Source organism: Megalops cyprinoides, chromosome 7 (assembly GCF_013368585.1).
Source record: "Megalops cyprinoides isolate fMegCyp1 chromosome 7, fMegCyp1.pri, whole genome shotgun sequence".
Classification (NCBI taxonomy): Eukaryota; Metazoa; Chordata; class Actinopteri; order Elopiformes; family Megalopidae; genus Megalops; species Megalops cyprinoides.
Genome location: NC_050589.1, coordinates 6,815,319 through 6,836,704, shown reverse-complemented (window position 1 = coordinate 6,836,704; position 21,386 = coordinate 6,815,319). Strand labels below are relative to the sequence as shown.

General features: G+C 46.3%; 1 protein-coding gene across 1 annotated transcript in view; it reads left to right on the top strand.

The window, feature by feature from the left end:
- LOC118780505 (kinesin-like protein KIF1B) overlaps nucleotides 1–21,386 on the top strand; it is a 90,847-nt gene that overhangs the window by 9,864 nt on the left and 59,597 nt on the right. The window contains 9 exon segments of the mRNA XM_036533036.1: nucleotides 15,561–15,637; nucleotides 15,799–15,978; nucleotides 16,221–16,286; nucleotides 16,855–17,033; nucleotides 18,146–18,257; nucleotides 19,681–19,758; nucleotides 20,248–20,313; nucleotides 20,428–20,445; nucleotides 20,832–20,907. Of these exon segments, the coding sequence (XP_036388929.1) occupies nucleotides 15,561–15,637; nucleotides 15,799–15,978; nucleotides 16,221–16,286; nucleotides 16,855–17,033; nucleotides 18,146–18,257; nucleotides 19,681–19,758; nucleotides 20,248–20,313; nucleotides 20,428–20,445; nucleotides 20,832–20,907 (852 nt within the window).

Genomic DNA, 21,386 nt, shown 5'->3' with positions numbered 1-21,386 from the left:
CAGACGTGAAATAAGGAAAATCAGCAAGTCTATTGTTTCAAACACCTTCAGACGTGCAGCAGATTAAAATGCATGTTTTACTAATCCATCTGTCAGAAGTGATTTCAAGATTTGAATCTTAAAAGCATTTTTCTTTTTTCTATCAACACATGTTCATTTTCAAACAGTCTATAAGCCTATTAATAAATATTTCTTCACAGATTCTTCAGAATTGAGTTAAAACTAGTACTTTGACACGGGTTTGAATTCTGTCTCTGTTTTGAACATTGGTCATTACATTAAAGCTTCAGCAGCCATTTAGCCTTTATTTAAGACCTTTCATTTCAAGCATAATTTCACTCACTCTCTCTCCTGGATTGAACTTTTTTCATTATACTTTTTTTCATCAGTTTTTGTGATAGCTGAACTCTGTGAACTGTAGCTGTGAATGGAACAGTAACAGTGGTGTTTAATTTAGAGCGAAAGTTATGAACAACTGTTCACTGAATGAAGTGGATATGGGATATTTCTCCATTATGCTATAGAAAAATATAATGGCCCTTCACAATAATGTTTGGGAAGCAGAGAAATTATGATGTTTCGACAACTCCATCATACATCAACTCTGTCTGTCTTTATTGTGCTGGCGTGAAAGTACAATTTGCAATGTCATTATCTAGTGTTAATAAGTCATGTGTTTCAGTTATTTGGTAGTGACATATCCTTTATTCAAATTCAGAATGTGCTTTTGAAACCTCAGATGAAGTGAGGGAAAAGCAGTGGTCCCCACAGTTTTGTTGAAAGCATCTTTCACCTTAAAAGCTTAGAATTTTCACTTTCTGCAGATGGTTTTTAAGAAGCTGTCATCAGGGTAGCATAAGTACACTCATTTCATAAAAGGTGCCTGGTGAAATTGTAATGCCTTAATAAAGTTGCTGCACTTACCAGTGAGATTTCAAAGAGTGCATTGTGATTATCTAAAAAACTCGTTTTTCCCCAAATAAGATTGAGGGCATCACACAGTGCTTCATTTGATAATTTTTATGTGATTTATATAGAATTTCTGTCAACTGACATACCGCTGTAATTCACTGAGATGCCGTCTCCAGTTCAACAAACTGAGAATGTGACTTAATCTATGTGTTTATTTTTCTAGAGAAAAAAAACTGCAGACAAAAATTCAGCAGATTAACTCAGGACTGATTGATTAAGGAATCTCAACCCTCTCATAGTTAACTGTGAAATGGCGCCTGGCCATGGTGCACCTCCTTGAAGTCCCCAACCCATCAAGCCACAGTTATGCTGTGTGTATTGTCCAAAGAGGCAGTTAGCTTTTGACTTCAGCCAATCAGTTTACATTGTGGCATCCCACCCCCTCACCTCCGTTCCAAACAAGTGTAAGGAGACAAACTGAACCAGATTGCTCTGTTACTAGTCCCGACTCACTGTAGTGATCAGATAATCCTAACAGCAGTGACACTGTGGGCTTGCTGTGGACGTAACTGTGAAATGTGTTCATATCCACACTGCCTTTGCGGTGAGCCCATCTCTCTGTTTAAACACTGCAGAGAGGCACCGCAGCCGCAACCAGAGAGGAACCGCAACCTTCAGCATCCTGTTGTCCTCCGCAGCCGGTGACCGCCCTTGTTCATAAGTTATTAATGCATGTCTTGGTGCGGCCTCCTGCCTGCCCCGTCCGGACCTTAATGATGTGCGGCTCTCCTGCGTTAGAGCGGTGCACGCGTGCGGTCACGTGCGGGAGAGTGTGCGGGCCCGTTGCAGGCCTCTGGCCTGCATCCACGGGACTTTCCTCACCTTGCTGCAGGAACAGGAGTGCGTGCGGCACGCAAATCGCGCGGAGGACAGGAGAGCTAAAAGGATCAATCCAGTGTGTCTGCTTTATCCCCCCCCCCCCCCCCCCCCACTGGCCTCGGGTGGCTGCTTCAGTTTTATTTTGGCTGCATTTTGGCTCTACTTTGAGGGGAGGAAAAAATAAATATGTGTGTATCAGAAACTCCTTCAAGGGCTTTAGTGCTTGGTTTGGCTGAGCTTCAGACAGCGGGAGAAATCCATTAGTTTTATTAATGTAACTGGAGCAGAAGGAGTAGCTAGGGCAGGAGCATGCAGCCCCCTCCATGTATGAAAGAGGCAGGGTATGAGTCATATTAAACGTTCGCCGCGAGCCCCGCGGAGACAGTGTTTGTCAGGCGGGGGCATCGCGCTGTGAGTTTTCGTTTCGCCATTCAAATGTCAGGTCGCATCGAGGTCTGGGGTTTATGCAGGGAATCGACCAAGTGTACGTGCGGGGCTGGAATTAACTGTAATAATGTGACGTGGATTAGGGTGGGAAGCGCTATTCAGCAAAGGGATTGATCTCAGATCACAAGTGACATCATCAAAAAGTGCCAGTGCCAACACACTGCTCATGTTGTCTGTACCGGCTGGTTCCACAGTCCGCCAGTCTAACACCAGCATTACTACAACTACAGGGAAGACAAAATGCATGTCTAGAGCTAGGTAAATAAAATAAGAGAGTGAACTAAGGGTAAAATAAATCTAGAGCTGGGTAAAGTAAGTCAAGTAAAATGTAAATGACGTTGTATGCATTTTGCACAGCTTCATCAATGTCTTTATTTACTCTCGAGTATTTCATTTATTTTTTGAGTATTTTTTTTTTATTTACTTAGCTAAAAATGAAAAAAAAAAAAAAAAACGTAGTGATCCAGTCTCTTGAATAGCTGCTTTTTGTAGTAATGACCCCAGTGTACACTACTGTAGTTGTTTACAGTCTTTGCATGTCATTAAATGGAATGGAGTTGTCTTGTTGCTCCATTCTGTTCCCCTCTCCTGCTCCTGTTTTTGATCTTGTTACGTCTGGTTCAGGGATCTACAGCAAGCTTCAGACCTCCTCAGGTCAGCCAGTACCATCACAGAACTGTGCAAAATAAGCCTTTGGAAGGATCAAAACCCGTTTTTAAATGAGGATTTCATTGAGAATGTAAGGTTTGGGTTTAACAATGGCCCGAGTTTAACTGAAGATTCTGAGAAGTGACGGCCCCTTCATCTCAGTGATGCTCGCGTGTATCTCTCAGAGAGCAATTTCTCAAACTGCCCGAACATTTTGGCTTCGATTCACTTGACAGCAACAAAGACTTCTAAATACTAAAAAAATACAGCGCATACAGATATGAATATGGATCATTGTAACTAAATATGTTTATCTTGTGGCCATTATTAGTTATAAAGCTGTAGCGTATGTGTAACTGAATAGTGACGCTAAAGTAGTCTTTTCTCACAATACCTTGTACTCCGTGTTCTTTCTTGGGGGTTAGTTATCTACATAGCTACAGTATTCCACAGCTTAAAACCAACATGTCCTATTTGAATCTGAATAATGTTCCCTCTGCTGAATATTCACTCTGAAAGCAAAAAAAAAAAGTGAACTGAAAGCAGTTTTTTTCCTCTTTCTTAAAACAAGCCTTTTTCTCTCCAGGTCTCCTGTGTTAGTCAGGACAGTGTAGGGGCAGAAGGCAGAGAATGAAGGGCTTGTGTGTGACCCCTGCGCAGAGAAGGACGGGCCCTTGTTTCCCGGTGGATGGCGCTTCCCACAGTCCCGGCTGAATGTCTCCCTTCTGGAGCTGGGATGAGCCCTCCCTCCTCACTTTGTTTCCCTTCCTCCCTCTCTCTGCATAAGAAAGCGGCCGTGGGTCTTTGCAGCCCAGGCACGATCCGCGGCATGCGTCACAGCCACCCTGTGTTATTCATGAGGTGGAAATTCCAAAAATTGATTTTATTACAGAAATGTAATGTTCGCTTGGTAGCACTCATGGGCCCTGGTGAAGCAGAGACTATCATTAGTTCTGTCTAATTTAGAGATATCACATGCTGTGTGTGCTGTGCCAGTCCCCTGGAGCTAATCTGAGCACACACACACACAACCACACACACTCACACACACACACACATGTGTACATGCACACACAACCTCCAGGTCAACTCTTCTGTTTGTTGAAACAGATGCTGCACATATTAAAAATAACAGCCATGCATCAGTAACCCTTCTTCGTAGTTATTTACATCTGCCTGACAAGGATTGAGCTCAAAATGAGCTCCTGTGATCCACAAAATTTGAGCTGATTACAACAAGGGTGCACTTTTCATATATAAAGGAGCATAATATCATTTGCAGATTCAATGCATCTGATTTCTGAAACCCACCCAAGAAAGAAATGCCATCAGTGTCAGAACTACGCCCTGTCAGTAAACGGTACCTTAAATCTGAACAGGCTTTCTCTGTGATAGTGAAAAGCCGCTGTACTGTGTGTAGTCGTAAAGATTATATTCCTCTGTAATCATGTAGTAAGACTCAGCCTGCTATAAAACTAAGCTCTTGATGTGGCCTTTTATAACGGACAATCGTACTGTCTTGGATTGTAAACTTGAATACATTTATATATCACAGTTTTATATATGATACTGTTATGTAAATATGGCTGTGCAGCGGGGGCTCTCCACAGAAAGAAGAGGCATCAGAAATTAAACTGTTCCTCTGTTTCACGGGACCCTGTTAGGGGGCACATTTCAGAGAATGTCTCCCGCCCGGTTCTGTGTGCACAGTGCTTGCCCTGTCTGCGGTTATGCATCCTCATGTGGTGCAGAATCTAAATTTCCGCCTTCTGCGGCAGTGCGGATGAGGCACTGTCTCATTGAGGGCATGATGGAGATGCCAGCGGTCCGTACATTAATCCTCTCACCCCCATCATGCACTGTATGCATGTAAAATGAGACCGCAGTGGCTGTAGCCACTCATGCGTGCGTGTGCGTAACATGCTTTGGATGCCATTTTGAACTCTGCGATTGTTTAATTGTGTCTTGTCTAGTAAGTGTTCTTGCAATTTTAGAACGGCCAGGAAATTCATACACATTTTTTATTGTTTATTGTTTTATGGTGCTATTTTGATGTTTTGGTTATATTACATTGATGAGCTGTCAGAAATGGTTCCAATGAGTGTAAAGGTTAAAACTGAACTACTGGGTGGTATTGTGCTTTTAATTTATTTTACAACCTTGATATTTCATTGACTAATTCACAGTGTGAACATGAGACAGTGATTCTGTGCTTAAAAAAAGAATTCCAAACAAACCGTGCTTCCTTCAGAGCGCAGAGCTCACTCTTGTGCTCGTTTGAAAATCAGCCAAGTAGATCTGTGCCAGATCAGATGATCTGCAGGGAAATGAATAGTGCTTTAAGCTGCAGTATCTTCAGATCTGAAACTGCCATTAATTCTTAGATGGTTTTACATGCGTTACGTAACTGTTCCGTTTTGACTGAAAACAAGGATGTCTGAGGTAGCATGAAAAGCAAGCCTTTCTGCACAGATGCGTGGATGATGTCAACCCTTTGGTGTCACGCCCGTCAAAAGCTGACCTGCTTTTAGAGCTATTCATCCTGGGCGGGGTCAGCATTATCAGCGTTTGTGAACGTAATGCTTAGGGGATATTCTACGCAAACGTTATGCTGTTTGCATTTATTACATTTACATTCATGCATTTGGCAGACGCTTTTATCCAAAGTGACTTGCAAGTGAGGTAGAGTACAACTCAAGTAAAAAAGCTATAAGGAGTCAACAATATTCGAAGTGCCGCATGAACAGGTTTCAGTGGTTGGCCAGACAAGGTTTGCGAGGAAATGTTGAGTTTCCTGTGCAGCCGATGGTGTTGCTTGGGTCACCTTCTCACCCATTGGCTCAAGCAGGAAAATGGGGGAAAAAAAGGCACACGGTGCAACCTTTAATAACACACATTTTAATAAGGGATGAAGTCTAGGCTGAACAGATTACATGTCTGTAGGAACAATGCTATACCACTCAAAGAAACAAGATCCACAGCAGGATAATGAGAAGGACTTGCTTTGTTGCTCAGGAGCAGAGCTGTATCTGTACAATAGCAATTCTTATAACAATGTCTTCCTCCAAACAGGAAGCCTTTTCCTTCACATTCCTGAATTCCCTGGAGCTTTGCTTCATTCTTACGTCTAACAGCTGTAATGTGGAGGAACTCTAAATTGTTTACCTGAATTCAAATGACAAGGGGGCTTTTGGTGTGTGAGGAAACCTTTTGTTCATAGACATGGAAGGCATATCAACAGCAAACAATTTATTTCCTCTGGGATCCTCCTCAGTAGTTGGTCTAATCTTAAGGACCTTCCTTTAGTAAACAGCATGTGATATGTGATGTGGATGAAATGTTATGAAAACAAATAGACGATAGACATCAGGGAGTGAGATTTGGGCATGCTCAGTGCTGTTTTTTTTCTGTCTCCATGGCTTCCTCTTTTGGCAGGGTATCGGTTGCTGGTGTCAGTCTGTATGGGCCACAATGGCTAATGTTTGGAATTCTTTCCAGGGCAGAATTTGAAGTAGTGTGTAGGCGCCGTGTATCGTGGTCTTTCATCTTCCAGTGTCTAGCTGGGAATTTAAAGTAACACTTAACACCTAATTGAAGAGACTGGTATCACAGTGCTCTTTGAGATTCTAGGTAGGTGTGCTGTTGGATGGCAAGCAAGCAAATAAATACACAATTGCTTTCTGTTCTCTTTTATTTAGTTTATTTTCTCTGTTTTATTACTTTACATTCTGCCTTCTTACGAGCAATCATGATCTTTTTGGATCCATTTTATTTGTGTTTTGTTAATTCTGTTTAGCATTGAAATGTCTGAGAGTTAACCACTGTGTCTGTTTTCATTGGAGAACCATGTATTTTTCTCCTTCTTGATTTGAACTATGTATTGTTTTGTGGGAGCTTGTCAGATTGGCTCACTGTTTTCACCAAGCGATGAACAGTAGTGTTAGGGTAGAAGATTCCTGAAGCGCTTTTAACTGCTTCCTTCAGGGAATCTTCTGGGAGAGCTGTACGTATCAGGCTACCTGTGAGGCGATTTGAGTGTCCAGAACATTCCAAGGTACCAAATGTTGCGCTCTTCTGGCCCTGATCCACCAGGATGGGTGCCTCCAACTTCACTTCAGCCTGCTGACGTTTACAGCTTGTCCTCACAAAGGATTCAGTGTGAGCTTCTTAATGAATAATCTGCCATTAACCACAGGTGTCTTAATGAAGGCATGTACCATATGTGTTTTTGTTGAAGTCTTAACTGTACAGTAAGTACAGTTACTGTTGGAGGCATGAACAGGCTACTCTGCTGATGTAGGTGAGAACGGTGAGAATTCAGAACGGTTTTCTCTTAAGTCTGAAAATGTGGTTATTTTTGGTTATAAACTATCAGTTTCCTTTCCCTTTTATTTGTGATGAATAAGTGGAGCACTTTAAAAATACCACATTTGTTAGTCGCAAATGTGGTAAAGGCATCTGCTCAGCTAACAAAGGGGATCATGACCTCTGACCTTCCATTTACACAAAACGAAAGCCTCCCTTTGAGCTCTTCTCTATAAACCCTCACAGAGTTCTAGAGCCTTCCAAGCCTGGCAGTATCAGCATGTGCACATCTGTATCTTTGTGTGCGTCTCTCTCTGTGAGAGTGTGTGTGTGTGTGAGTGTGAGTGAGCGTGTGTCTCTTCACGTTCAGGCTTCTCGGGGCGCCGCATGTCAGCTGTGTCAGAAAGGTCACACCTCAGAAATCAGCCCGTTCCATCCTGTCTCCGAGAGTCTGTCGGCATGTGAGCCGCCATCTGCCACCTGCCGCGGTATAAATAGACGGCCGCTCACCGCTGGGGCAGATGGGAAGGTGGCTGCTCTCTCTCCACCATTTCTGCTGGGGACCCCACACTCTTACCCCACTGAGTGCTGCACATCCCAGTCATTATATTAACATGACATTATTGTCATTTAGCTGACACTCTTATCCAGAGGGGACTTACATGCAGTAGGTTACAATTTTATCCATTTATACAGCTGGATATATACTGAGGCAATTGTGGGTTAAGTATCTTGCCCAAGGGTACAACAGCATCCCAGTGGGGAATTGAACCTGTAACATTTTGGTTATGAGCCCTGCCTCTTACCACTACACCACACTGCTGCCCACAAGACTTGCTCACTGTCCACCGCTACCCAGTCTCACAAGACCTTCCCCTTTCAATCCCAGCTCTGACTTAATGTCTGTTATTTTAATTATTCATTTCAAATATGGTGGCAAGGAATATGAGAAAGAATAAAAGAAATGTGAACTGTGAACAGAGTCAGTTTCTGCTTACTCATGATAAAACGGCTCTTTACTTCTGGCTTTACTACGCCTGCAAAGACATACCTACACTGCCAAAGCCTTTGCTGGGCATTGCTGTTTTATAATTGAGTTTAGATAAGTCTCTCCCCAAGGTCTGTTTTATTGAATTGGATTGTCTCTCTGTAATCTGTATTGTTTAGCTTAGTGCTACAGTGATATCTCTGACTCCTTTATGCAGGAAATAAACTTATCTTTAAATGGAGCCGTAAAGGATGTGTAATTGTTATTGTAGCAGGCCGCTGTTCTGGTTTCTGATGTTGTTAAAAAATTAAAGGAACTTTCTAGACTGAGGTGTTGCAGACGTTAGCCTATATGTACACTTACTCTGTATGTGCTGTAATGGGCTTCCCTTAGTGTGAGAGTAATCACTCTAATACAGTGACTCACCTAATCCTGACACACATAACTAATGAGCTATTAAAGGTACATTAGTCTGTGCCTAAGTGTAAGGTCCTACTCACCCCGCATACTGTGGCAACTGCATACCAGTGCTTGACTGGTCACAAGCTGGTAAATGTAGAAGACAGAGGTCTCATGGTTGGAAAGGGAACCTCCTGGGTGTGTTGTGGGTAAGGAACAGTGCTGAAAATTGGCTGGTCCCAGCTTGGGCTCCAGTGCTGCACCCTTGAGTAAGGTTCTTAACCTGAATTGCGTGGGCTGTTGAAAGGAATTTCCCCCCTTCTGTTCTGATTAGACATTTGTGTCATTGTAAGTCTGGGAGTTAAAGGCTTTGTCAGAATACACAGGCCCCAGCTCCATTCCTACAGGCCTGGTCCGTGTTTTGGAGATGTCCGTGTTTTGGCCTCTGCCTTGGCCCGGATGTGATCAGCTGTTTGCCAGGCGGTGGGTCAGCATTCACTCTGCGACTTATGACAGGATTCTTGCTGTGTAGCTTGGAACCCATTGCTGGCACACGGACTGAGAGCAACACAGAGCCCAGTGTGAGCACTGAGGGATGGTTAGGATCTCACTCTTTCTCCTCCATCCTGTTTCTTTGAGACAATTTGCATCAGCGCTGCTAAAACTGTGTTACACCATCATGCGTGAAAATGTTAAATGTATTGCACGCCTTCTTTAAATAGCTTGTCGATCATGGGCAGGCATGTGATCTGTCTGTGGGAGTACACCAAGGTTCTATACTTGGTGCCTTAGTAATATCATTTCCTCTGAAATCAAGGGAGTTCCTCCCTTTGAATAATGCCTGATAGGTTCTCTGGAGAATGTATCTGTGTCATCATGGTTAGCATAGGCAATTTCGTAGTCATCATTACAAGCCAGATGTAGGGAGAATTGCTGCTTTCACAAGGACATTATTTGTTAATGTATTCTGTGACTGAAGCGTTACATCAAACGGCCAATGTGCACACAGGCCTTAGGGAGGCTATTAAAATTCTTTGGCCCTGAAGTAATTCACGTATGGTAATTACTGTGTTTTTCAGTCTTCATTTAAATGAATGCCAAGCTCTTTGTTGCATTTCACTAAAGACTGCAGTTGTTTGCTTTTGACATGTGTGTGTTAAGAAGCTATATCTCAACACTGTGTGAGAAGTAAGCTTCAGGCAGTGGAGCTGGAGGGTCCTCTCTGCTTGTCTGGGCTGTGGTGTGTGTTGATTTCCCAGGACATGAGTAGAGGCATAGGCCCCAGTGGGCCACCCCAAGACAGGCACGTTCCACCACGTTAGTCCTGGCTTCCCTGTTGTTCCTGGGTCACCTATGGCTGCGTAAATGAGGAGAAATCTGATTACCACAGCCTGGAACAAGGTTCCACCACCGCCCTAACCATTTGGGCCCTTGCCTGCTTTCCTGCTCCACTGTACACGTTTATTGTTGTGGGGGGGGGGGGGGGGGGGGGTCACTCCAGCCTAAAAATGTCTGCCTCCCTTGTGTTCGCCGCTGAAATGAGACAGGCTCATTACCGGGCGCTGAGGTTCGCTCTGAAGTTGTTTTCCGCACAGCAGGCCCGTCTGGCCCTGAAGTGCCCAGGTTTTATAGCTGTGCGGCGGAGACCTCTATCCCTCTGCAGCCTCCCCGGCCCACTCGCCAGCACCACACTGTGATTGCACCATTCTGGAGTGCTGTTATTGAGCGCGTTTATGGGGAGGGGAGTTTCCACAGAGCAGCTGCCCTCTGAAAGGGCTGGTGATTGGAGCAGCAGGGGGGAGTTTGGGGTTACCGAGGCCATACACATCCTGTTCCCTGATGATGGCCTGCCGCTGGCAACCGGGGGCGAGTGAAGGGGGCGGAGTAACTCGTGACACGTCCTACGCTCGCTCGCTGTCTGTGATAGGCCGCTGAATTGCCACTTGGTATTCGGGTCAGGACGTTGTCGTGAGACAGAAAATGACACGTTCCACGTAAAAGGCTCCTAATGATGGGTTTATAGCTGTGGAGGCTGAGGGCTGACTGTCATCTGCTCACTCAGTTCATCTTTGGGCAGAGCCACTCTATCAGGTTTACAGAGACCTTTTGCTCAGCTGGAGGGCTGTAAAGCTATCTGGCAAGCTCCTGTGTTTTAGAGGTGGGGAGTCATCTGAGCTAATGCTCACGTCATTCTGAAAGTGAAGGCCTCGGAGAGTCACTGTGAAAGTGAATATGGGTGGTGTCTCACAGCCACAGTTTTGGCTCGTTGGACTTCCTGTATTGGTTCTGACCTTGCGCCCTTAAAGATGACCATGGAGGTCAGTTTCCATGGATCCACTCTGCCATAGTGACAGTCAATCATAGTGACGAGGACCAATCGGTTTTCTGCGGAATAAATGATGATCTATGGGTATCCTCTGCTCAGAGCCCTGCTGTGTGCTCATCAGAACTGACTCTGTCCATACTCTCACTGACAAATAAGAGTAAAATATGTGTTGAAGAACACAAATTACATGTAATGTCAGTTATTGATCTGTAGGGGAATTTTTTCAGGAATGTCAAAATTTGAAATTCAAAGTAGCTTGATTGCGTGGGAGCAAAGCCTGATATGCCTGGGGTATAACCTCATAACCTGTATGTGACTTTTCAGTCTTAAGCAGTTTAAATGATTTGTTGTGGAAAATAGTTGCTTGATCATTTTTCACCAACCTGGGTTTAGATTTGGCTCTACAGCGGGGACAGTTACATCAGTTCAGTGCTGCATTCATGTATTCAGTCTGACAACCTGTCAGTTCATAAAATATAATTCTGTTTGTTAATAAGCTTCATTTGTACAGCACATTTCATTCATTTATTAGATAATTCAATTAAATTTAAGGAGGTTACCATTATGAAACAATTAAAAGCTAGGTTATCAAGGGTTAATTAATACCCTTGTATTTGGGAAGTGGCATTTTTCTTGCTGTCTGAATTCAGTTCGTCGTTAGCTTTTTTGCAGTTCGCATTAACTGTTATGAATCTACTGTTTGTAGGAAGCAGTTTCCCAGCAGGCTAGGTAGGTGAGTACTGCTCATCTGAGTGGGAGTGTTAGTATGTGCTGAAGACAGTGTGTACTTGGGATTGTTTTGAGTGCTCTTCTTCTACGTTATTAATGTGTTAGCGCCCTGGTGCAGGGATGCAAAATGACCAATCTGTTTTACTATGGAAAAGGTATTTGTTGGTAATGAAGACTTCATACTGAGGGGTTAAATTGAAGGCAAAGAACATTTTATTTTTCAACACCCCGCTGTGCATTGGTGAAGTTGCCATGGTAACCAGTATTCAGGTGCAATACCTGTTGCCATGGAAGTGAAAGGGATGAGGGATGTCAGAGTTCAGTAGCCACAGACACCAGTCTGTTTTCGCGCAAACAAGTTCTCCAGAGTTGCTTTAATCGCTGCTTTCTGATCTAATGCTGAGCTGCTTTCAGGCATGTATGGACCATACAGTGTCACTCCATTCCGTCCACAATGGTGGCTTGGGTTTTTACTGAATCGGCATATTTAACTCCAGGTTTTTACTGTTGGTGTGAGAGATTGACTGGCTCCCATTTCCCCACCCTACATGTCAGTGGGTTAAGAAGCATGATGACAGAGGAGCGCCAACAAATTTCCGAGGGTTTTTGCGTTATTCGCAATACGGAAACTTATTCCCGGTTGAGCTGAGGTGTAGATGGAGGCACTCTAAACTTCCCAGAATATCTTTGAGGTGAAACTGAATCCGAGCTTACATAAACAGCATACACTCCCTGATATGCAACAGAGGGTTCACGTATACTGTTAACCGAGTGCATGCGAGTTATCCTACTCCTGATTGCCTGCACACAGCTCTGTAGGTGGGTGTGAAGGAGGAATCAGAGAAACATTTATTCATGTTCGCACCTGTGCAGAGTCTCTGTTTGCTGTCAGGCGTCAGGACTGAGGCTGTGTAACACCACTTCAGTCATTTACAGCTGTACTCTGGAAACGGCGAGAAAGCGATTTGGGTGAAAGCAGCATTTCTCACAAAGTGACGCTAGTCATTAGTCTGGAAGAGCAGGGAGAAGGATGGATATGAGGACACTGAGTCTGGCAGGATGGATAGATAGAGAGGGAGGGAGAGAGAGATGGTGTCAGAGAGAGCGAGAGAGAGAGAGCACGAGGCGACGTGTCGTGAGGATGAATCGCCTCCTGAAGAGGACGGTTCCCTCCTTCCAAACGGCAGCGTCTGACTCATCGCTCCGCCCCGCGCTCGGGAACAGCACCGTCACTGCCTCGCCGGGCCCAGCTGGCGGGGGCCGAGGGGGCCGAGGGGGCCGAGGATTAGAGATAATTGGCATAGAGACGCACCTGAGTGACAGCCATCAGGGGCCGGCTCCGGACGAGCTGGATCCAAGCTCCGTCCTTCGGTGAGAGGACGCACGGCGGCGACAAAAGGGAAACACATCAGTCTAAAGCTGGGCAGTCCTTAAGCGGCCTGTGAAGGGGGGGGGCTTTTTTGCAAGAGCGCCCTGGCTTCTCTGGACGCAGTCTCATGTGCCTGTTTCTGCAGCCGGTGCAAAGGCAGAAGCTGCACGGCCCATATGGCTGTCTCTGACACACACAGCCAGCAGTTTCCCGGAAACAGCAAGGAGAGCGTTCTGATGTAAATCCCTCCCTCACTGGGCTCCGGGCCTCCATCCGCACGTGCACGGGGTCGAAGGTCAAATCTTGCCCGATTTAGCCCTCTTTCGTGATTACCCAAGGTCCTGAAAAGGACAGTCTGAGTGTACTCAGGAGGAGCAAGAAGGAACAAGCTGTGTGGGATCGAGTGTTATCTCCGTGCCAACATAGTGCGTGAGCTGGTATCTGCAGCGTGGAAAAACCCCACTTAGCCACTGCAGCGCGCAAAGAATGTACTTTGTATCTGTTACCAGCTTGCGTCAAGCGCTGTTCATGGGTATCAGGGAACAGTTTAAAGCTGAGCCGCTGTTGATTAAATCTGTTGGAATATGACGGTTGGCCGTGCGCTGGGATGTTACAACTACACAACGCTGTGAATGTAAGAGAGTGTAATTCGTGACGCATAGCCGAAGCTAAGCCGTGCGCTCTCTCAGCCGCGGTAGGCCTGTGTGGAATTCGTGTAGTGCCGTGATGTTCCAGCCTGCTTTTTACAATGGCTCTCCGTGAGAGGAGAGAGAGGGGAAGGCAGCCCCTTTATCTTACGTGTGTGCTTGGTGAGAGAGGCTCGATGATGCTTCCTTTCACCGCAGCACCCAGCGCACAAAAGCGAGGTGCTTATTTGGCAGTCTGGGCTGGCCGCTGCTGCCGTTGCTGGTCTGTTTGTTTTGTTGCTAGGCCAGGAGCGGGCTCATCACTTTCGTTATTGAGCCCTTTATCCCAGGGCGCCCACCCCACCCCCTCTCCTCTCCTCTCCTCTCCTCAGGGGTGCTGTGTGTTCCCCTGCACTGACAGAGCCGGGCCTCTTGCAGACAGGCCTTTGCCTGATTGAGACAGGGGCCAAATGAGGCTCTGTCTGGCAGCGGGGGCTTCAGTAACAACTGGGCTATTAGTATCTATAAATATCCTCCTTTCCTCTCATCTCCCTACCCTGCCCCATACCGTCTACGGCAGGGATTAACTTTCTGTGTGTCTGAATGTGGGGGGGTGGGGTGGGGGGGTTCTGTACCAGAGGGCCCGGCAGCCTGTTTGGGCAGGACTCACGCTGGGCACGGCGGGGGCTTCCTGTAAATAAGAAATGCCCGTGTGGGGTGGGGTGCCACGTTTGCCACACAAAAACGTGCCATTTTCTCTATTCCTCATTTTTCAACCTCTAGTCAGACTTTCCTCCCTTAGATGTACGAGTTCTAAGAATAAAGGCAAAATAATAATGTTAATACAGACTGGTGCACATTGTGCCATTGGGCAAGAAAAATTCTAAGAATAAAGGCAAAATAATACGAAGAACAATAATAATACGGACGGGTGCACATTTTGCCAGTGGGCAATCTCTCTAGTAGAGGGTACACGGCACACTACGGCTTAGTATGTCAGTATGGCCCACTAAAACAGACTGCCTCAGTGATTTAGACTGTCCAACGGTTTCACCCTATTTGTGCGCAAGCACCAAATTTGTGAATAAAAACTATTCAGTTGTATCACACTTTTTTGTGGAGGAAGTTCTTTAACACACTGCCTCCTTTCAAGCACAAAAAAATGCAAGTGAATTTGATGCAAGACAAAGAAGGATAGGGATGGCAGTTTTACAGAAAGAGGGAGTAGGGAAAGTGAGAGAAGGAGAGATAAAGAAGAGTAGTGGAGTGAACAAGTGAACTGAAGTGGTGGTGGGGGGGGGTTGGGTCATGGGGTTCCCAAGGGGGAGGCCAGGAAGCTCTCTGGAGGCATGAGTCCCGGAGTGTGGGTTGATTGACGGGTCCTCGGGTCCCCCCTGCGGTCTGTGAGGGACTCCCAGGGTGCTGCTGACAGATGGGGAGAGCTGGGCGCCTGGCTGGATGTGCCGCCGTGAGCGCTTTCATTTTGGGGGGATTTCCTTTCATCTCTCACTTCCTGTTTTCTCCTGAGCCGCAAATAGACGCGTTCGCTGCAGACACAAAGCGCTTGTTTCCTCCGTCTAACTCTAGCAACCAAAACAGCTCACCCACGGTGTTAAGAGTGAGCCATCTGGAAAACCGCTTAGAATGCTTTGCTCTGAACCAGAAGGTTCTTGGGTTGAATACTCTGTGTACCCTTAGTCTGTATAAATCCAGGTAATCCAGGTTTCTCGTTAATTGCAAGCCTTTTAAGTTGTCTGCTGAGAACCTAATAATAGGACAAACTTTGGATTGAATGCATTCTTCTCATATAATGTTAATGTCAGGCAATTGTGGCTCGTATTTCACCTACAGCCCTGCGGCTTCAAGCATATATTTAGCCTTTACGTTATGTAAAGTCTTTTTGACACCCTACTTTTCTCTGTTTCCCTACAGCTATTCTGAACCCCAAAAACCCAAAGGAGCCAGCAAAGTCCTTCAGCTTTGACTACAGCTACTGGTCACACACCACAGTAAGTCTGCTGCTTCAGCTGCTCTCTATGCACAGCTCTTCATCAGTGTGTGTACTGTTACTTTTTCATTATGGTTGCTGTAACGGTTTTCTATCTGAAGGCTTTGCGCCTCTTAGACTATGCAAGAATTCTCATTAACTGTGTTTGTGTGTGTCCTACAGCCTGATGACCCCTGCTTCGCCTCGCAGTCCCTGGTGTACAATGACATCGGGAAAGAGATGCTGCAGCACGCCTTCGAGGGCTACAACGTCTGCATCTTCGCCTACGGCCAGACCGGGGCCGGCAAGTCCTACACCATGATGGGCAAGCAGGAGGAAGGCCAGGAGGGCATCATTCCACAGGTACAACCCAGCTAACCGGATTACCCTGGGATTACCACCTCGGCCAATCGTGAGCCGCCCCCCAAGCGGCACCGCTTAAAACGAAACGATGAGAAGGGGAATGGCGTTGTGAGGGAGAGAGAGACCGCTCCCATACCCCTCACCTCTACCACCCTCTAAAGTGCTATTTGTGTTTGATATTGATCGTCTCCTCTCTGGTGAACCCACTTTAACGGCGTTGTGCTCTTTTCCCCCCCATCCAGCTCTGCGAAGAACTATTTGAGAAAATCAATGACAACAGCAAAGAGGAGATCTCCTACTCAGTGGAGGTGAGTGCCTGGCTCCTGGGGTGGGGGGGTGGGGGTCTGGGGGTCTGGGAGTCTCTGTAGGGGAGGGGCTGTGAACCTCCCCTTCTGTCTCTGCTGTTGGTGTATTGTGAAAGCTGAGCTTCACCGCCCTGTGAAGTTGTAGGTCTGCTGCAAAGTGTTTCGCGTGAACACGTCAGGGAATTCACTCTGCCAGGCATCAACCTAATCACTGGCATCAAAATTGCATGTCCTTAGCATCCTAAGAGTCACCGAACTTGTCTCCATATTCACCAGAAGTTAAAGCACTAAACTCAATAAAAACAACAAAATACTGGTGTGTGTACATTATAAACGAGCTCTGTAAGTGATGAAGTAAATTATTGTTCAGATTGTCCTCCCTGTGTAGAAACTCTTCATCCCTGTTATTCTTTCTCGTTATGACCAGAGTTCACACTTCCTCTCTATGAAAAGCAGTGCTTCATTCACATTATGTCAGTGTGTTTTAAGAGCTCCAGGCTTGTACTGCATAGAGTGGGTGTTTGAACGTGAAGCGTAATCCTGAATGAGAGACGCTCACCTGCGTTTGTAGGTCAGCTACATGGAGATTTACTGCGAGAGGGTGCGGGATTTGCTCAACCCCAAGAACAAGGGCAACCTGCGTGTCCGAGAGCACCCCCTGCTGGGCCCCTACGTGGAGGACCTGTCCAAGCTGGCCGTCACCTCTTACACGGACATCGCCGACCTGATGGACGCGGGAAACAAGGCCAGGTGAGGCTGAGAGGGGGGCAGCCGTGCGGAAGGGTGAGTCACGCTGACGCCTCGCGGCCTTCACGCCGGCCTTCGGACAGGGTTGGTACAGCGTGCTGGCCACAGTGTTCAGGCACCAGGGAAAGCTTGTGGGGGGAGGGGCAGAACCTGGGACTCGGTGAATGGGGGATATGACCCTGTCAATTATGCTATGTGGCGACTGCTTTTTAGCTCTGGACTAGGTTATAGTTTGTGTGCTTGGGTCGTATTTATTGTCGTCACTGGATCGTATGTGTGCATGTGTGCGCATGTGTGTGTGTGCGTGTGTGTGCGTGCGTGTGCGCGTGCGCATGTGCGTGCGTGTGTGTGTTCCCTTGGGGGACGAGTGACACTGCTTTAATCTGCCTGTGCTGACTCAGAGCTTATTTAAAGGCCGTGGTGACGTGGCATGTAAAGCCCACACCGGCTCCTCGCACATGCATCCCACTCAGCCAGGATCAATGAGAGAGAGGAGAGAGAGGAGAGAGAGAGAGAGAGAGAGGGAGGGAGAGAGAGCGGAAGGAGGGGGGCATCTGGCCCTTATTCACTGCAGCGGGGGGCTTTACTCTGCAAGTCTCACATCCCCCTGACAAGCCTTGAACCCTTCTGAACACCCTCTGAAACACGAATGTGTCCGAACGCTAAAGACGAGCCTCCCACTGGAACAGGGGTGGCTGTTTCAGAAACATGTCCTTCTGCTGGGTAATGGTGTGATCTGACTCAACAAGATAGGAACAAAAATCTGAAACTTGCACAGGCCAAAAGCAGCATTGTGTGGTTTGGGTGTAGCGCAGCGCTAGTGAACCGTATCAGGACAGGGGGTGCTGCGATGTGGTAAGTGCTCAACACCCTTAGGTCAGCAGGCGATATTTACCCAGCAAACACATTGAGCCTTGCTCTTTGTAATGGTAACAGAGATAACGCATACAGTGAGAAATGATGCACTCCCTCTTGGCACTCACTGCCAGTGTGAGGTATGCTAGCTGTATGCTAATGTCTGCACACCTACCTCTCAGTCATTGTGTTTGTGAATAAAACTGTTCTATGTTGGAGGAGCTCCACTCATCCACACTGTCCAAACTGTGACTCCACAGGACCGTGGCGGCCACCAACATGAACGAGACAAGCAGCCGATCCCACGCGGTCTTCACCATCGTCTTCACACAGAGGAGGCACGACAGCGAGACAGACCTCTCCACAGAAAAAGTGAGGGCGTCATGATCAGCCATGGCCACACCCCTTTCCTTTTAAACCACACCCACACGATGAAATCTGAGGCTAGGATCCAATTACAACATAGCAGAGGAGAGGCCCTTTTTGGCTGGGCTGTCAAACGTTTTCTCCACTTTTATATTTCTGCTTGCTGATGTCAAATGGCAGGCATTTGCCGTGTCTCTGAAGGAGGTTTTGGCTGAATCATTCACCTCCTACAGTTTTAAACAGGACTTCTTCACTTACAAAATACTCTACTGAATGTAAGCCCACACACTTTTGCCAGCTAAACCCCAGATTTCTCAGTGACAACCAAACATGAATTAATCTAATTTCTCAGGTTTGTGCCCTTTAGGTGTGTGCGATGTAATCCCACCTTGATCAGAGTTAAGTTCTCTTCACATGCACTAAAAATTCAAAAGAGAACGTTTGTTACTTTCCCATTATTGGATTCTGTCTTATTGAACATCCAACCCTGGTTTCAAGCGGAGGGGAATGGCTACCTCACTTCAAAAGGTGCTTTTTTTCTGTTCTGATTGTGGGCTTTGCATAGCGAGCAGGGATGGCTCACCCCTTAATTGCATGCATGAGATCAATAGCCCTGTGAAAAGACTCCTCGAGCGCGAGTAGCCCTGCTTGTTCTCAGACATCGGTTTAGATCTCCACTCTGCTTTATGGATGTGCTAATCGAATCACTCAGTCCATTATTAGCCCATCCTAATGACATAACGATCAGTTGACCTGCGCAGCACCTGCATCTGAACTGATGCTCGTGAGCAAGTAGCCTGAGAACAAAACAGTCCTGTAAACATGAAGACTGAGATGAGAATCAGCACCGGAAGGGCGGCAGGTCGACCATGAGTGAATGGAGCACTCACTCCACTTTGGACAGAAGTAAAAAATAAGCAAGGAGCAGGTGTGCAAAGCAGTGTAGTACAGTAGTAGGGAACAGGGCTCTTAACTGTAAGGTTGCTGGTAGTAGTAATAGTATTCCCCAATGGGGCAAGGTACTTAACCTGCAGTCGTCTCAATAAATATCCAGCTGTGGCAATGGATAACTTTGTAACCTGTGTAAGTCACTCTGGATAAGGGTGTCTGCTAAGTGACAATAATGTAATGTAATGTAGTGTGGGTGTAGTGACATAAAAATACATTGATAAGATTATCAAGATGCAACCGCTATCACATCGGCTGTAACCTTTACAGCCTTTCTCTGGCCGTGCGCACCTGCAGTGATTGCATGCGATTTCATCAGTGGCTTCGTGTGCGCTCGTAAACGACGGTAGGTGAGGCCTCAGTTCAAAGAGAGCCGCAGATTTCATGTGTGGAGCGTGATCTGAGCCACCCCCACCCCCTCACCGATTGATCTGCCTCTCATCCGCACACGTCCAATGTTCTGCCCGGCCTCTCGTTTCAGGTCAGCAAGATCAGCCTGGTAGACTTGGCCGGAAGCGAGCGAGCTGATTCTACAGGGGCCAAGGGAACGAGGCTAAAGGTACGGCGGGTCCCGTTTTGGCACCCCTCGCTCTGCCTTTTGTTCTGAAAAGCCTGGGCAGGTCTCCTCAGCAACACAGGGGGCTGGCGGGACAGGAATGGCTGTCTGTCAGTGCACGTCTTCACAAACACGTCCCCTGTCTGACTTGCACTGGCATTCTCTGTTACCATTTCAATAGCAAGTGAGAGGCATGCTTGAAAATGTCCCTTACAGTGATTTAGATGCAAATGGATTGCAATGCTTTGGAGTTAATCAGTATCTAAAACAATTAATTTATAATTGACCATTATTTTATTAAGATCAGTAAAATAATGCTATTTTATGTATTTTATAGCTGACTCATGCAACTGTGTATTTAACGATCAAGTGAAAAGGTCTATGAATACATATTAGGTATGCAAACAACTTGTAATGCTGGCTTTTCGGTAATTAGCTATGTAAGGCATGTTACTCGACTTGAACCGTGGACTTTGCGTGGCTGTGTTTCAGGAAGGGGCAAACATTAACAAGTCTCTGACCACACTGGGGAAGGTCATCTCCGCCCTGGCCGAGGTGGTGAGTATCGTTGGCCCTTCTTTCAGATGTGCCATGATGGTCAGATTCCTGGCGCCTGACCCGTAACGTTGTTCACTCTTCTGTGTCTTCTCCTCGCAATGCTTCCCTTCTCAGGATAACTGTACCAGCAAGGTAAACCATCTGTGTTCAGCTAGTAACCAACATAGCGCATGCCCTCAATCACGTGATGCCAGTTGCCATTTGACCCCGACTGCCATGCTCTTTTTAGTTCAGCTGCTGTCATTATAAAAACCCTTTCATTTTTTTTTCCATTATTGATTTCGTCTGGAACATCTGCCCTGTTGTTTGTACCTTTTGCTTTTACCCAATAATTTGTTACGTCACAATCAGTTTAGTAGACGCTCTTATGCTGTTATTAAATAGTGTGCATATTACATGCGATCCATCCATCCATCTGTTCAGTGAGTAATCAGGCTCCCTGTGATACGTTCATCGTAATGAATGAACAGCCTAATTAACGGGACTCTAACATGGCTGTGTCTGTGCGTCTGGAGCAGAGCAAGAAGAAGAAGAAGACCGACTTCATTCCGTACAGAGACTCTGTGCTCACGTGGCTTCTCCGAGAGAATTTAGGTAAGAAAGGAACGTTCAGATATTAAACAGAAACCGTGAACCCTGGTGACACTGGCTCACGGTATCCGTATGGACAGATTACAGCTGTTTGGTCTGTGAGACTTAAATGCATGTACCCCTGTAACAGCATTTAAAAAAAAAAAAAAAAAAGAAGTCATATTCGTGTTTTGAGTGTAATGGCCCCATTTTTCAGAATTGGACCGTCGGCGAATTGCATTTCAGAATGATGGCTGTGTCGCTTCTTCGTCGGCCTCTCTTGCCTGTCAGAGGGAGTTATGCGCCTGGATGGCAGTATATCAGCTGTAAGACGGGATATGCGGAGCTGCTAGCCTCACACAAATCTGCGCCGTTCAATTACATGTTGGGCCAGAGAAAAATGTTTAGTGACGTGTACACCTGCTATCGATTTGTTTCCCCCTTGAGACGGCCGGGAGAAAATGGTCTCTTCTGATGGAAGTGTCACTGTGTCATTGGCGGTA